The sequence below is a fragment of the Brachionichthys hirsutus genome, chromosome 15, assembly GCF_040956055.1.
Source record: "Brachionichthys hirsutus isolate HB-005 chromosome 15, CSIRO-AGI_Bhir_v1, whole genome shotgun sequence".
NCBI lineage: Eukaryota > Metazoa > Chordata > Actinopteri > Lophiiformes > Brachionichthyidae > Brachionichthys > Brachionichthys hirsutus.
Window position 1 is genome coordinate 4,299,256 of NC_090911.1, and position 18,334 is coordinate 4,317,589.

The window sequence follows — 18,334 nt, forward strand, 5'->3', positions numbered from 1 at the left end:
CCTCAACCTACTGGGACCGCTGGGGTTATTCTTTCGTTGGCTGATCCATAAGAAGTGCAGCATCAAAAGCACAAGTGCAAATCTCAACAGGAAATAACAGGGCTATCCCTCAAAATCCATACTAATCAAGTTGTATGCATTTATTTTACAATTCTCACAAGCTATTACACACTGAGGGCATGTACACAGACAAAACTGAATTATCCTTCCCCCCTCCACTTAAATTTATTTTTTAATCCACATGACCATGTTTAAAAAAAACAACTCCATCCACACCTAACCACACAGGTGCGTTGTTAAACACATCCATAAGCATGCCCAACCAATCTGCAGCATAGTTCCCCAAACCCTTCCAAATCAGAACGCTCCGCCTCTCGTCGGCCCGTTTGCAAAACATGCACCGTAGAGCCAAGCTCGTTCGTGTGGAGCGACAAGGAGGCAGAGTTGCTCCTAAACGTAGTTTCGGAAAATAAAGTAAACAAAAAAGGACAGTTCAGGTCACAGGCAGGGACGTTTCAAAACCTACAAACCTGGCTACCGGCCTCCACAAACATATTCAATTAGAAACCATTGTTTTTAATGGCATGAATCTGCGGTTTCATGTGGACGATAGGCCAAACTGATACATGCATGGCATGAGAGGGACACTGGGGTGAAGCTACTGAAAATATGACCCTAATATCTCTCCTAGTCGAGTTACACTAATGGCGATGAAACATTTCCTGGAGCAGGAAATTGCTGTGGCCTGTCTTATGCCAGGCCACACAGAATAAGCTCCAGAGAGAGCCAGCTTGGCATTCCAACTGCCCTGCACTCGCTGATGTAATTGAATAATTTGAATTTTGACATTTACATAACTACCCGTGCTATTTTTTGTCATTGCAGTGTGACATTTAAATGAAGCTTTCAGAAATGATCATCGTTTTACCTTTGTTCATTCCAACGGGCCCAGCAAATGCAATTTCCCCAAAACATGAAACCAACACAACGAAAAAAGAACTTCATGTCGCAGCCGTCTGTCCTAGAGAGGGCTTTTCAAATGGTTGCACTCAGCCTCTGGGTAGAGCGAGACATTAGTCCCGGATGAAAGGAAACAAATTGGGCATGTCCAGCGCACAGCCACTTTACTGTGAGACGAGTGTGTGGTGTGGCGTGTGGGTGTTTAAGGACAGTGTTTGTTTTCTAACCGATTTGCAGTCATAGGCTACTGGAGGAGTCGTCTTTAACACCGCGCTGGTTATATATAAAGGAGAACAAATTGTTTATCAGATCATCCTCAGGCTTCACAGCACACGAGCCTTTAAAGAAGGTGGAATCTTTATCACAATCTTTATTTATTCACATCAATCAGGAGCAGAAAAGCCCGGTCCTGGGACAGATTACCATCTCCCTGAACAACAGACACAATGGATTGGGCAGGAATGGGGGGGGGGGGGGGTCTCTTTCCCAATTATAAGAAACCATCGACAAGTCAATGTGGTTTGGAGCCTCCTCGCTCTGATCCGCGTGAAATGGCGCTCAGGTCGAGGAGATGGAGGGATTCTTGCTTGAAGATGAAACAAAGAGCAATTCCTTGAGTTCAAAAGCAATGGCAAGTAGCCTCTCAGATTTCTGCCAGGAAAATTGCCATCTGGGGCTTTTCACATTCAGCCATCTCTGTTACAGGAAGTAGCAAAATAACATGACAATAGGGAAAGTGTTCCAATCTAAGGCGGAAGACCTGGCATTGCCTTCGCCTATCTCTCCATTGCTGCATTTGATTCACTCTGCTCTGGCGGAGAAGGCCGGGCTGGTAGGCGAGCACATTTGTTTGCCTCGGCATAGTATTACATCTCAGTGATAGCACCGAGGCCATTGAGGTAATGACATGGGTTTTACACTTAGGAAATCATTTTCATATCCCGCAGAAGCGAGCTGTAATGATAGCTTTTGATAACCGACGATCAAAGCTCCATCGCCTTCCTAGAGTGCTCCTCTGTGCAATCCTCTGGAGGACGAGACGGGGGGGGGGGGAGGGAGTTCAGAAGGAGGGATAGAGGGATGTGTTGAAGGGTGTATTGGAGGATTGGAAAAAGGGAGGGTTGAAGGGCCAAGGATTTTAATGCCATCAAATGCAACAAGTCAAACCAAACCTTAGAGCTGACACACGTAAACATGTGGTAATTGATGGTGCATTGAAGGCAATGTGCATGGACCTTTTGTGTTCTGAAATTACCATCTACACCCATTGTGAAGTCAGAGACAAATGCCTTACTGCTCAGGACACACACACACACACACACACACACACTGACTCACTGCCCATATACCTTGGAGGTGTGGGTAATAACAAGGATTTATTGAATGGTGCTGGTTGCTCCTCACTCTATCAAGTCCTTCTTTATGGGCTTCATGATAAATGAGGCTGCCATGATGGGTGAGGATGAGGAGAGACCTACAATACACTGGACCAAATTGAAGCCAGAGAAAGAGCTCCAGTGTTGGGCCAGACTAGGCTGCCATTTGTCTGCAAACCCCCCCAAAGGTGTAAGGAAGGAGATAAATGAATGAATGTCTTCCGTCCAATAGTACTGCATAAAAAGTAGCCTCAACCTCAAACCAAGTCAGTGTTTGTATTAATCTATGGCTGTTCTCCTTATATGATCAACAGGGTGACCACAGTCTGACCTGCTTAGCATTCTTTATTATTGTCTTTTATTTATTTGAAGGTATGGAATATTGTTTTTTTTTTATTTGCACACAACAAATCAAACAGTCAGACAAATAAAAGAAACAGATTGTGCAGGTGAGATCAGAAAACTCTAGAAGTAGTCTTCTAGAGCTTCAATGTCCAACCAGGTGGCAGAAAGAGCTGCGTCCAGAACGAAGACGAGGACTGGATAATTAAGTTCAGACCCTGTTGACCTCTCTGCTCTGAGCGGCTGCAAATCACCGATGTTTAAGGGTTTGACGGAAATGGTCCCACAGTCAGTCGACACTGTTTGTATTTCGGTCCAGTGGATCCCACGTTTAATCCACGAGTGTTCCTACTAGACTGAAGACAGGAGCGAGGTGTGACTTTATTGATGCAGATTCTACACCACTCTCATCACCTAGTCGTTTGACTCATCATCCATACAATAATATATTGCTGAATGGAATCTGAATTAATGATTATTCCTTAATGCCTTCATGTTTACAGGGGAAGTGCAATACTTTAAAGCTAGAAGGGGTTCCATAGAAGAAGGCGGAAACAAGGCGCTTTGCTGCAGAGGTTCAATCGTGAGACCTTATTTCCAGTATTTTATGTGGGAAGCATCAAATACCAATCATCTCCAGTTTTACAACAATAAAGCTGTACCTGACAACAGCAGTAAAAATCTGAAATTGAAGAATGGAAAGGAAGGGAATAACTCAAATATAATGATTGAATACAATGTCAGAAGGTCGCTTTTTATTTCATTTTACCATTTAGAGAGATAAAGAAGAACATGGTGTTCCTCAGGGGCACGAGGTGAAAGGTGCAAGCTCGCCGAGTAGATGAAAACAAATGGACAGCCGGCTGATGGAGAGAGCGGTGCAGTGGGGGGAGGACCTGGTTAGATCCATCTTTCAAATCGTTTCCACCGATATGTCGCGCAGTGATTGGGGTCAGTGTGACAGGAAGACTGGACCCTTCCTCCCCTCCCCATCTGTCTTAAGACACACAAATGCCTGGGAATCCGTCCCTACTGTCAGGCCAGGGTTTGTCCTTTGTGGTCAGGTTCCTGGGGACAATGCTTCAGGTATGGCTTGCAAACAAGATAAACAACAGCCCTCATTCGCCAATGAGAATGCAATTCCTGCAGGGGCGTCGGGAGGTTACCAAGGTGATGGTTCAACTCCGACGCTCTCCAGACAGCGCCATTGTCATTTGTCGGCTAAAACCCGAATGTGTCACACTCGGCTCAGGCTGTTACCCGGAGTGTAAATCAATGTGAGGCGCTTGACTTTGTGAAATGGTCGGCGCAATTTCTGAGCCACCTACTTGGGAGATATCAGAGCTCAAAGATCGAGAGGAGGAAAACGGGATATAAATCGCAGCTTTCCAGACATTCCCGTCCTTTCGCTTTGAACGGAGACACAGGAACGGTCTTGAAATATCGTCGCCGTATGAAATCGGACTGAATGAGTGCATCCTGGATGTCTAACAAGGGGAGTGGGACATCTATAATTCATCAAAAGGATGGAGCAAAAATCTGTGACAAAAATGATAGCAGATAGCGCATGAATTATTAAACAACGAGAATGGAAACATTTAAAGACCCAGAGTAGCAGTTCAGTTCTAATTTATAAACAGTGGGGGGCGGGAAGGATCTTACGAAGCCATGACTACTGATCTTTCTCTGGAGGCCGCAGACTTTAGGTTACAAACAACATCGATGATAATTGTTTGTGAGGCGCTAAAGAGCCAGCACTGCAATAAGAGGAGATGAAGTATACATGGATGTTGCCAGAGAAACGTCTGTGCACATCTGTTCTCTGCGTCTTCATTCGCCCGTGTTTGGAGCGGGGCGGGGGGAGATAAAGGAACCAAGATATATGAGGGAAATAATAAAAATGTAACAGCCATAATGCAGAGTCTCTCTCGCTGTGTCTGTTTGTCTTTTGAAGGCATGTCCTTGAGACGAGCGCAATTTGCCTTTGAGGAGCCTGCCTCACGGAACACAATTCACCATTCTACCTCCAGCAGCCCGTGATAAAAAATACTTTTATTGTGGTGCTCCTCTAACCTTCCTGCACGCAACAAACTCATTCTGCCCTGTTTCCTCTGACAAAAGGACACAAATTCAATGGCGCTCAAATCGAAACCTTTCATTCGCCTTGCTGCAGACAATATATAAGCCTCCTAGGTTGTGTGGCAGACAGCTATTGTGGTTGGCGAACCAGACCAGTGTTATCTGAGATGCGGAGGTGAAAGGTCGCCCTATTCAATCTGGTCGGACAATAGCATTCATTAGTCACATTAAAGATAGTAAATAATTTCCTTTCCTTTGAGACCCACAGATACAGATGTGCTCAATCCCAATCGTGGAAAATCACCATGAAGTCTTGGAATTAAGGCAATGGAAATGTATGAAGCTAGAATAAAATCGCAGTTGGAGCTGATTTCTCATCTTTCTGCATCTGCTAATAAAATCTCAGTTTCAACTAGATTCCGGCTCAGCAACATGCGATTGACAATAATGTAAGCGGATGGAGCAAACCTGATAAATGTTCTATTATCCCACAACTGAAACACACCTTCTCTTGTATGAATGGTATGAAGGATCCATATTTATTTAATTTTTTACCTGATGCATCCATGTTGCAGAGAAGACATGCTTTGCTGCACATGCATTGTGTTGCTTCCTATTTGTGCAGCTGAACACACATTCACGAGCCACAAAGGAATGGCTCCAATGACAATTCTAGCCATGCTGACTATTACGCCCTTTTCCAAAGTCACACTCTCCAACCTGAAGCTGTTAATCATTAGGGGGGGTGGGTTCTGTGGATCGTTGTCATTTTCTGTGCAATTTCTGCATTTTAAAAGACATGCAGTGGTCATAATGAAGCACATTTTCCCCCAATTATAAATGTATTACTCTAATTTGCATATTTACACAGACACAAGATTTTTATGGAAGCTGCTGCTGCTCACTATGAGTTGTTCATGCACTGAGTTTGACTGCTGTCATGTGTCATTTTTAATTCGTGTCACAAAAATGTTATAGTAAACTTAATAAGATCGTTACAGTGATACCTCAACATAGGTGTGCTTTGGACGGACGAGTGTTCCGAGACACGAGCATAAATTTGAGATGCGAGTAACAGATGGTGGCGCTAGATGGCCGAGGGCTGTGAGCGCGCTTCACTCGTTAAGTTCAGGCATTCACCAACTTCCGTACTCGTCTCCTGCACGTCTCCCGTGTTGAGTTTACGTTATTGACGTAATGTTTGCTGTACTGTATCTGAGTATTCCTTTTAAGCAATGGGTCCAAAGAAAGCGAGTGGTGAAGATGGCAATGAGAAGAAAGGACTCGTGATGATGATGATGAGATGAAGCATGAAATTATCGGTCAACGTGACCGTGGTGTCCGCGTAAGAAGGGATTTGGCACGCCAGTACGAGAGGAGTACATCGACGATATGTACAATCCTCAAACAGAAGGAAGCTATCAAGAACACAAAGCCTTCCAAAGGCAGAACTATTATCTCTAAGTTCATGTAAATGGGGGCGTAAAGGTACAATTACGGTATAAAGTGTCTACGTACCGACCGTACTTGAAGTTAATCTCATAATAAAACCACATTTTATATTACTCGTAATACTGTGTATCATTTATTATATATTTTTGTGTGTGTGTGTCTATATAGTAATTTAAAAAGTTTTTCCCATTGATTTCGGTGTTTTCAGACGGCCATAACGGATTGAATTGTTTTCAGTTATTTTATATTTGAAAAATTGATTTGTCATGCGAGCGATTTGAGTTACGAGCTCGGTTCAGGAATGAATTATACTCGTATGTCAAGGTATTACTTTAATTTACCTTTCATGATGATGAGTTTAATAAGTTCAAGTAACAACTTTATGCCACATTCAGTGCCACATTAGATTTACATGAACTGGAGAATATCAGCAATTTTCTGAAACCAAATTTTCTTTTTTTTTTTTTACAATGCAAAAAACTTGTTTGAAAATTGGCTTATTACTGCTGCAACATTCACACGTGTTGTGAAGATTTGTCCCAGCATAGTGTCACTGTGACAAATTATTGTACTTGACAAAATGACTCTCCAACTATTCTTTTGATATTGCCAAACCCTTGCATTATTCTTACTCGCATCAAAGCAAGACCTGGCCTTGTACAAATGAAGCAGGAGGCTAAATGCAAATATTCAGCCTTGGCAAGGGTGAACCTGATTGTGCATCTCCTCCCTCCTCCGCACTGTTACGAATGAACGTTTAAGCGAGGGCTGATCCCTCATTAGAGCTCATTCCCCTGTGTTTATTAAGCACGCCATGCAACAGAATGGCAAAGTAAAAACAAGCAGATGAGACCGGGCCCACGTGGCTACGGCGTGCAGATGGAGATGTCGAGCTGGCACAGACTGGAGCCTGCGCAGGTGTTTGGACACAGCGTGGACATCGTGTGCTGCCATCTGTAAAGCAGTGGCCAGCCAGACAGTGAAGGCCACAGCATCTGAATGAAGCAAAGAGGACAGACTGCTCCTCCATGTGAGAGACTGAAATGTATTTTCTGCTGTATCAATAAAAATAAAAAAATAAATAAAAATAGATGTGTGGAAACACGCATGAGCAAATCTTGTCTCAATCAACTTCAAACGTTTCAAAATCAACCGCCGGTGATTTTTTTTTTTTTTTTACTGTTTTACTGTGAACTGTGAGATCTCTCAGTCTAGCTAATGTCGGCTGGAAATGGTTTCTCTGTGTGAAATGTTCCCTCAATAGTGTATCTGAAATGTGGGGCCTCCTGCTGTGATCTGAGGGCATCACCTGATAATACAGTGCTTTTCTTCAAGCAACACAAAATGTGGAAAAACTCCAAGGTGGTAAACAACTTTGCACAGACATAAATGTTGCATTTCCAAAATGTTTTCATCTTCCTGGAAATAATAATAATAATAAAAAAAAGAAATTTAGGGAGCAATTTTGACTGGCAGAAAAATGAGAAATAGGATGATGGGGACACCACATCTGGTAAAAGAAAATGTACATTTTGGACCAAATACAGAAAGATATTCACAAGTAAAATGTTTCAATGATCCTGCACACACTTGTAATCCACCCCCCCACCCCCCCCCCCACCCCCCCCCCCCCCCCCACCCCCACCCCCCCCTTCCCCATGAGCAATCACGTAGCCTTGGATAAGACATTCTTTTGATGTTTGCCGAGAAAGTAATGGAGGTGCATCATGGGAAAGAAAACCTTTCAAGGCCACCCCTGTCTCCCTCCTGCTGCTGAATTGAATTGGTGGCGTCCTTGCATTATACGTTCCCCCATTTTACAGCGGATTGAATTAAAACATCCTTTGTCATCAGGAACATTGCTCAAAGTGGTCAAGGCATGGCCGTGAATAATCATGTGGCAGACAGAGCTCTAAAGTGGCCACAGATTTTCATTAGCGCCTCCAGACAGCAGTGTAGGGAGACAGGAAGCGCGTCTCTGGGCCTGTCTGCATCAACAGTGATGTATCACACAGCCACGTGAGTCTTAACTGTTCAATTAGCAGCTCTGCTGAGGCCCGGTCTGTCAGTGGGAAAGAGCAGCAGAGTCAGACAAGATCAAGAGCTGCTTCCTCAAACACGCTTTGGGAGCGAATGTGTCACACTCGGCTCAGGCTGTTACCCGGAGTGTAAATCAATGTGAGGCGCTTGACTTTGTGAAATGGTCGGCGCAATTTCTGAGCCACCTACTTGGGAGATATCAGAGCTCAAAGATCGAGAGGAGGAAAACGGGATATAAATCGCAGCTTTCCAGACATTCCCGTCCTTTCGCTTTGAACGGAGACACAGGAACGGTCTTGAAATATCGTCGCCGTATGAAATCGGACTGAATGAGTGCATCCTGGATGTCTAACAAGGGGAGTGGGACATCTATAATTCATCAAAAGGATGGAGCAAAAATCTGTGACAAAAATGATAGCAGATAGCGCATGAATTATTAAACAACGAGAATGGAAACATTTAAAGACCCAGAGTAGCAGTTCAGTTCTAATTTATAAACAGTGGGGGGCGGGAAGGATCTTACGAAGCCATGACTACTGATCTTTCTCTGGAGGCCGCAGACTTTAGGTTACAAACAACATCGATGATAATTGTTTGTGAGGCGCTAAAGAGCCAGCACTGCAATAAGAGGAGATGAAGTATACATGGATGTTGCCAGAGAAACGTCTGTGCACATCTGTTCTCTGCGTCTTCATTCGCCCGTGTTTGGAGCGGGGCGGGGGGAGATAAAGGAACCAAGATATATGAGGGAAATAATAAAAATGTAACAGCCATAATGCAGAGTCTCTCTCGCTGTGTCTGTTTGTCTTTTGAAGGCATGTCCTTGAGACGAGCGCAATTTGCCTTTGAGGAGCCTGCCTCACGGAACACAATTCACCATTCTACCTCCAGCAGCCCGTGATAAAAAATACTTTTATTGTGGTGCTCCTCTAACCTTCCTGCACGCAACAAACTCATTCTGCCCTGTTTCCTCTGACAAAAGGACACAAATTCAATGGCGCTCAAATCGAAACCTTTCATTCGCCTTGCTGCAGACAATATATAAGCCTCCTAGGTTGTGTGGCAGACAGCTATTGTGGTTGGCGAACCAGACCAGTGTTATCTGAGATGCGGAGGTGAAAGGTCGCCCTATTCAATCTGGTCGGACAATAGCATTCATTAGTCACATTAAAGATAGTAAATAATTTCCTTTCCTTTGAGACCCACAGATACAGATGTGCTCAATCCCAATCGTGGAAAATCACCATGAAGTCTTGGAATTAAGGCAATGGAAATGTATGAAGCTAGAATAAAATCGCAGTTGGAGCTGATTTCTCATCTTTCTGCATCTGCTAATAAAATCTCAGTTTCAACTAGATTCCGGCTCAGCAACATGCGATTGACAATAATGTAAGCGGATGGAGCAAACCTGATAAATGTTCTATTATCCCACAACTGAAACACACCTTCTCTTGTATGAATGGTATGAAGGATCCATATTTATTTAATTTTTTACCTGATGCATCCATGTTGCAGAGAAGACATGCTTTGCTGCACATGCATTGTGTTGCTTCCTATTTGTGCAGCTGAACACACATTCACGAGCCACAAAGGAATGGCTCCAATGACAATTCTAGCCATGCTGACTATTACGCCCTTTTCCAAAGTCACACTCTCCAACCTGAAGCTGTTAATCATTAGGGGGGGTGGGTTCTGTGGATCGTTGTCATTTTCTGTGCAATTTCTGCATTTTAAAAGACATGCAGTGGTCATAATGAAGCACATTTTCCCCCAATTATAAATGTATTACTCTAATTTGCATATTTACACAGACACAAGATTTTTATGGAAGCTGCTGCTGCTCACTATGAGTTGTTCATGCACTGAGTTTGACTGCTGTCATGTGTCATTTTTAATTCGTGTCACAAAAATGTTATAGTAAACTTAATAAGATCGTTACAGTGATACCTCAACATAGGTGTGCTTTGGACGGACGAGTGTTCCGAGACACGAGCATAAATTTGAGATGCGAGTAACAGATGGTGGCGCTAGATGGCCGAGGGCTGTGAGCGCGCTTCACTCGTTAAGTTCAGGCATTCACCAACTTCCGTACTCGTCTCCTGCACGTCTCCCGTGTTGAGTTTACGTTATTGACGTAATGTTTGCTGTACTGTATCTGAGTATTCCTTTTAAGCAATGGGTCCAAAGAAAGCGAGTGGTGAAGATGGCAATGAGAAGAAAGGACTCGTGATGATGATGATGAGATGAAGCATGAAATTATCGGTCAACGTGACCGTGGTGTCCGCGTAAGAAGGGATTTGGCACGCCAGTACGAGAGGAGTACATCGACGATATGTACAATCCTCAAACAGAAGGAAGCTATCAAGAACACAAAGCCTTCCAAAGGCAGAACTATTATCTCTAAGTTCATGTAAATGGGGGCGTAAAGGTACAATTACGGTATAAAGTGTCTACGTACCGACCGTACTTGAAGTTAATCTCATAATAAAACCACATTTTATATTACTCGTAATACTGTGTATCATTTATTATATATTTTTGTGTGTGTGTGTCTATATAGTAATTTAAAAAGTTTTTCCCATTGATTTCGGTGTTTTCAGACGGCCATAACGGATTGAATTGTTTTCAGTTATTTTATATTTGAAAAATTGATTTGTCATGCGAGCGATTTGAGTTACGAGCTCGGTTCAGGAATGAATTATACTCGTATGTCAAGGTATTACTTTAATTTACCTTTCATGATGATGAGTTTAATAAGTTCAAGTAACAACTTTATGCCACATTCAGTGCCACATTAGATTTACATGAACTGGAGAATATCAGCAATTTTCTGAAACCAAATTTTCTTTTTTTTTTTTTACAATGCAAAAAACTTGTTTGAAAATTGGCTTATTACTGCTGCAACATTCACACGTGTTGTGAAGATTTGTCCCAGCATAGTGTCACTGTGACAAATTATTGTACTTGACAAAATGACTCTCCAACTATTCTTTTGATATTGCCAAACCCTTGCATTATTCTTACTCGCATCAAAGCAAGACCTGGCCTTGTACAAATGAAGCAGGAGGCTAAATGCAAATATTCAGCCTTGGCAAGGGTGAACCTGATTGTGCATCTCCTCCCTCCTCCGCACTGTTACGAATGAACGTTTAAGCGAGGGCTGATCCCTCATTAGAGCTCATTCCCCTGTGTTTATTAAGCACGCCATGCAACAGAATGGCAAAGTAAAAACAAGCAGATGAGACCGGGCCCACGTGGCTACGGCGTGCAGATGGAGATGTCGAGCTGGCACAGACTGGAGCCTGCGCAGGTGTTTGGACACAGCGTGGACATCGTGTGCTGCCATCTGTAAAGCAGTGGCCAGCCAGACAGTGAAGGCCACAGCATCTGAATGAAGCAAAGAGGACAGACTGCTCCTCCATGTGAGAGACTGAAATGTATTTTCTGCTGTATCAATAAAAATAAAAAAATAAATAAAAATAGATGTGTGGAAACACGCATGAGCAAATCTTGTCTCAATCAACTTCAAACGTTTCAAAATCAACCGCCGGTGATTTTTTTTTTTTTTTTACTGTTTTACTGTGAACTGTGAGATCTCTCAGTCTAGCTAATGTCGGCTGGAAATGGTTTCTCTGTGTGAAATGTTCCCTCAATAGTGTATCTGAAATGTGGGGCCTCCTGCTGTGATCTGAGGGCATCACCTGATAATACAGTGCTTTTCTTCAAGCAACACAAAATGTGGAAAAACTCCAAGGTGGTAAACAACTTTGCACAGACATAAATGTTGCATTTCCAAAATGTTTTCATCTTCCTGGAAATAATAATAATAATAAAAAAAAGAAATTTAGGGAGCAATTTTGACTGGCAGAAAAATGAGAAATAGGATGATGGGGACACCACATCTGGTAAAAGAAAATGTACATTTTGGACCAAATACAGAAAGATATTCACAAGTAAAATGTTTCAATGATCCTGCACACACTTGTAATCCACCCCCCCACCCCCCCCCCCACCCCCCCCCCCCCCCCCCACCCCCACCCCCCCCTTCCCCATGAGCAATCACGTAGCCTTGGATAAGACATTCTTTTGATGTTTGCCGAGAAAGTAATGGAGGTGCATCATGGGAAAGAAAACCTTTCAAGGCCACCCCTGTCTCCCTCCTGCTGCTGAATTGAATTGGTGGCGTCCTTGCATTATACGTTCCCCCATTTTACAGCGGATTGAATTAAAACATCCTTTGTCATCAGGAACATTGCTCAAAGTGGTCAAGGCATGGCCGTGAATAATCATGTGGCAGACAGAGCTCTAAAGTGGCCACAGATTTTCATTAGCGCCTCCAGACAGCAGTGTAGGGAGACAGGAAGCGCGTCTCTGGGCCTGTCTGCATCAACAGTGATGTATCACACAGCCACGTGAGTCTTAACTGTTCAATTAGCAGCTCTGCTGAGGCCCGGTCTGTCAGTGGGAAAGAGCAGCAGAGTCAGACAAGATCAAGAGCTGCTTCCTCAAACACGCTTTGGGAGCTGGCACCATCAATCTCCTCGACTGTGACCGGCCGGGTGGCCGAGGGAGCAGGACCTCTGTGGAGCCGGGCTGGCTCACGAGGCTGCAGAGGTAGGGTCATTCATCCCTATCAGCCTGGCTAAAAATGAATAAGCTCATGACCTTCACAGTGGGGACAGGAAGCTGCACCCTGGGCAGGGGGGGGGGGGGGGGGGGGATCTAATTTTCATCAGCATTTCTCTGGACACCAAACAACATTAGCTGGAGAAATTGCTGAGGCCAGGCTTGTTTTGTTCCCCAAGTTGGCATCCTCATACGGCATGGGAATTTAGCTGGTTAATGTTGTGAGAAGGGCAATTTGTAAAATATCATCAGGCATTCTTGAAGTGTTTGGAGGCAGAATTGTACGTCACACATGAGATCAATCGGTGTTGCTGATTAATCAGAAAGCCTGCAGGAACTTTGGAATGACACTTGAGATGAATTAACAACTAGTTAGGAAGGGAAGCCTGTTGTCAGACGCACCTTTCAGCTCTATGTCGGAGCCGGTGAACAAAATGCATTTCATACGATCAGAGTTCGGATCAAAATTAGGATTGGATGCACTGTGTCCATGGACCCTAAAAATATTGATCCAATTAGGACTTGCGCGTCACACTTTCAATTGGAATAAATTATTTTGCCGTGCGTAATTTTACCAAATATACCAGAAATAGTAGAAGAAGAAGAAGAAGCCGTAGCAACTTCCGTTGTAAACAAAACATGGCTCCGCCCTTTTCTGCTTGAAACGTTAGCATTATTTTGCGCATTTTCCCTGTTTGCACTGTTACTGTCCTTCTATAATATCTCCGGCAACATGTTTGTCTCAGATATTGACAGTTCTGTCTTTCGCTCGCTCTGCTTCAACGAGCTTCCGGGAATAACAGAAGCGTATGTAGCTGACGTCACAGACATGCGCAGTAAGGACGGGACGGCTTGTACCGAAACATCGGAATAAGTGTTTTCATGCGCCCTCATCGGATCATCAATCGGTATAAACCACCCCTCTCGATCGGAATAAAATGTGTACATGAAGCATTTTTATTCCGATCAGGCTTTTATTACGATTAAATGTGTCCATGTAAACGCAGCCAGTGATAAATCATACTTACATACATATACCAGTAGGTTTTCAGGTGTAGATAAAAACTCCAATTGTTCCAGTTAAAAACGGCACAGACAAAGAGACGATTTATGTCCGAAAGTCAAATATCCTGAAGAAGAAAATATCAAGGGCTTTGTCTTCAGTAGAAAATAATTACCCAAGTATCATGCAATGATATACGCAGCGTAATTATGAGCCAAAATAATTTGTTTCAAATGTTATGAGGCTTTAGAAAAAGCACAATGCACCTCTACCAACAATGGAGCCCTGATGGATATTTATTATATGGAAGGGCTATTTTGAGGAAGAGGAACGTTTTTGTTTGTCAAAGTAAATTGGTGAGAACATAATTTCAAAACAAGTGCAATAATGATTTAAAAAAAAAGAAGCGGCTGATGGAATGGACTGCTTGAACTACTTGACCACTCATTTTCACAATATTTAATCAAGTGGAACAATTTTTGTTTTCCATTGTATTAGTCATTGTGCTGAAATTGTGCGCAGTGGTGACACTGAAAGAGAACCTTTTTCATTTAGTGTTAGTCCAGCTTCTTGTAACAAAGTATTTTCAGCTAAGAGCTATTAGCACTAGCACATGGTCACAAACCCCACAGGAAGCAGGCAGCATATTCACCACAAATGGGTTCTTTGTTAACGTTCTATGTTTTTTGGGATGGGGGTTGACATTGTTTTGAAATTTGAGATTTGAAATGTCATCAGAAATAGTGTCACTTCACTTCTGCTGGTTTTATTCCTTCATCTTGACTCCTGGATGAAACAATTTCGCAGTGGAACATCTGTCTAGTTCTAGCTCGCATCAACATCTCTCTCTCTCTCTCCGTGTCTGTATTTGTAATGTGATTTATGAATTGTTTTAGAAGCTTTTTCATGAAATACTGCAACAACAGTGTTTGTTCAAATGTGCGCTCAAATTTTCATTGTGATATTCTGTTGCCTGGTAACCACATTGTACGCAGCAAACACATTTTACCCATTACTACTACTAGTATTACTACTACTGTAGTCTCGTCACAGCAAATCAACGTTCTCCACTTCACCCTGTCCTTTGCATCGTCCTCCCCAACACCAGCCACTCTAATGTCATCCCTTACCACGTCCATGTATCTCCTCCTGGGTCGACCTCTAGCCCTGTTCCCTGGCAGCTCCATCCTCAGCGTCCTTCTCCCGATCAAACACATTTTACCCAATTGCGTCTTAAAGTAACACATTGTCAGGCACATTGCTGTCTTGATGCACCGCTTACCAACAAACATTCTAAAATCAATGGTGCAACGTTTTTCCTGCAACTTAAATCGCACATCAGAGAGTAAGACATGCCTGAATAAGATGGTTTATACTGCACATGCACTAACTAGTGATGAATGCATTAGCTCTGACATCATTCACAGACATCTTGTAAGTTGTTGTCTCCACTGAAGGAATAACTAGCTCTGATTTAGAGACCTGAACCCACATGGGTAATTTCTCAGCCCCTCAGGATCTAATAGCAGGACAGATGATTTATGACACCGTGATTTATTTCATGTTACGCCCAAAACACACCTATGAATAATTAATCATGTGCACCACATTACTTTGTGACTGTATTGTGTGTGGTTTGAAAATGGATTAGGCCACACCCTAAATGCACTTGCACCATGCACCTTCAAACATTTAAATAGGCCGCATTTTATATCAGTGTTGAACTCACCAGCACATTTGGTCCTGGCCCTCAGCGGGGGTCCAGGGGCTCCAGTGCCTCCTTCCAAGGGTCTGGTTAGCAGAACACTGATCTCATACTCTGTATCTGGATCTAGATGACCGATCTTGTGTGTTGTCTTGTCTACGGGCTGCAGGTCATACATGGTGCCGGACACAGTGCGGTACTCCACTTCCCTGTCGATGATGGGACCGTCTCCATTGATGCTGTTGGCGTTCAGCTGAATCCAAAGGTAGGTGGCGCCAACAGCCGTTAGCTGAGGTGGAGCAATTGGTACTGGGGGCTCTAAAAGGAAACAGAAAGGTTTAGACAAGCCATATTAAATTATACAAAGCTTTAGCAATATAAATTGCAATTATGTACACATAAATTGGACTTAAAAGTAAATACAATTCCCACAAGAAAAGGTGAATAAACAAGCAAACAAGATCTTAAAATCTGTTTCTTCTTTTAAAAATCAAATATACAGCATAAATCGCTTGAAGCACAAAAGAAATACAAAAAAATCTGGTTTTACAATTATTAAGTCATTTAAGAGGTCACAACCAATAGTTTCAGCTTGGCGAGATCCTGCATTGTTTGTTTGGTTTGGATGCAGCAAAGGCTTCCCTCTGTTCCTCTTCAAGAAAATGGTCTGTGATCCAACTAGGCATCTTGTCCAAGGACTTGATCTGTTTCCTCTCAATAGCCAGCAGAGCTAGGCTGCTTAAATGGCATTGGCCCATTGTTTTGCGGGTGTAAGACCTGAGTTGAATACAGGACTTGACGTCCAGCCCTCATTCTCCCTGAATCAATAAAAACGTTTCAGGACACTCTGGAATGCCACCTCGGGAAACACTTCTCTAGCAATGACTGCATCAGTCACAGATAAGATTTGTTAATATGTGTACAACATATTAACTCAAAACTGCACACTTGATTGCAAAACCATTGGCACAACCCAAAGTGTCATCATCAATTGTCTTATCTGCAATGATCAAAAGTCTGCAGGAGGCCATCATAGTTGTTTGCCACAGTGCTCAGTATCCGTGATGTGAAATTCCATTGAGTAGGAAGGAAAACCGTTCCGAAACCTCCGCTGCCTTTCGGCCATACCTGATCTCAGGAAAGGCTTGAGGAGTAAACCTCAAGGTCAAATCCAGAGAGGAGCCACTAAGGCTGATGGCAAGTGCTTAAAACTTCCTTTCGGCTACTCCTACAGTGAAACTGGCCCCAAGTTGAATTGGTTCATCCTTTCCCTTGGACCCAGCCAGCATAACCAAGGGGGGGACACTGACGTCTGGGCAGGCCAGCGTCTCCTTATCTTCCCACTCAGGCCACTAGCACAAACTGGAGAGGACATTCCAGTGGGCTCGCAATACTCCAGCACATCATGGGATGAGGCAGTTTCCGGTTCTAAGCTCTGATTGATTGGCGTAAGAAGGAGCGCCAGGGGTCTCGTCCGTCGTTGGGAGAAGCCATTGCAGCTTCACGGGGGAGCTACCGTCTAGCCTTCACTGTCCCTTTTATTGCCTCATTTCTAATTCTATCCCACCTGGACACTCCCAAGGAGAACCGCAGCATCTTCATCTCCACCACTTCTAGCTCAGCCTCCTGTCTTTTCCTCAGAGCCACTGTCTTGTAGACCTTTCCCATCATCCTTGCTGACACTCTATCACAGAGCACACCTGATACTTTCCAGTTGTATACATGGAGAAGAGCCAGGGGGAAAGTACACAGCCCTGAGGGACTCACTCAGTACCACTCAGCTGATAGTCTGAGTGGTACTCTTCCTTGGCATAAAGCCATATACTGCTCTAAAATGAACTATATAATTATATATAATTTGCAGCAAAATAAATTGGTTAATAAATAAGAGAATCATTTTTAGACTCCTCATTTACGAATGGAGTTTCTCCAAAATGAATAGTATAACACAATGAAATTAATCTATTTGTGATCCCTTTGAGCTTTAGTTGCATCTGATCCGGATTTGCACAAGTTTATGTCTTTCAGACAATTACGGTTTTAGTAACCGGCATGAGAATGACCTTTTCTCTGTTATGTCATTCATATTTGTGTAATCTTGCTTAAACCACTTCTGGTTTAATGAGGATTCTTGAAATGTCAGAGTTATTTCAACTGTAGGATTTATTTTTACACGAGTGCATTATTATTCAACTATAAGATGAGGATGTTGCATTAACATTTGATGTTAAATTTGGTGTTACTCTTTGAATCTCTATAATTATTAATATATTAATAATATATATAATATATTCTTTTTAAACAATCCCTGTCTCTATATTCACCATTCACAAAAATATATTAAAGAACAACAAAACCAGTCCACCTTCTCCTTCATGCTTCCCATGCTCCTCTCTTCTTATGTGAGCAAAAACCTGCCATTGTGAACAAATAGCTCAGGCCAGCAGCCAAGACATAGCTTTGGAATCAGCTGTTGTTGTACAATACAAAAGCAACACGTCCCAGAGGCTAGGGTAAGTAGCACTAATCAGCACACGCGTGCGACAGAATAATGCCATTAGTCGCCGAGCTGCTTTTCATCGAGTTGCCACGGAGATGTTGAAATCTCAAGGCACGTTTAGAGAAGGCTGATGTGTCCTACAGAGAATTGGATACTCTCTCTCAGCAGATGGTTACCCCATAGTGACTTCTGTCATAGGTCTCTAAAGTCCCACTAATCCAAGCTCCCTGTGTGGCTGTCAAAAATCACCT

At 43.1% G+C, this 18,334-nt stretch overlaps 1 protein-coding gene across 1 annotated transcript in view; it reads right to left on the reverse strand.

Annotated features, from left to right (window-relative positions):
* LOC137904537 (receptor-type tyrosine-protein phosphatase mu-like) overlaps positions 1-18,334 on the reverse strand; it is a 139,814-nt gene that overhangs the window by 64,823 nt on the left and 56,657 nt on the right. The window contains exon 7 of the mRNA XM_068748730.1: positions 15,608-15,901. Within this exon, the coding sequence (XP_068604831.1) occupies positions 15,608-15,901 (294 nt within the window). The remainder of the gene's footprint in view (positions 1-15,607; positions 15,902-18,334) is intronic.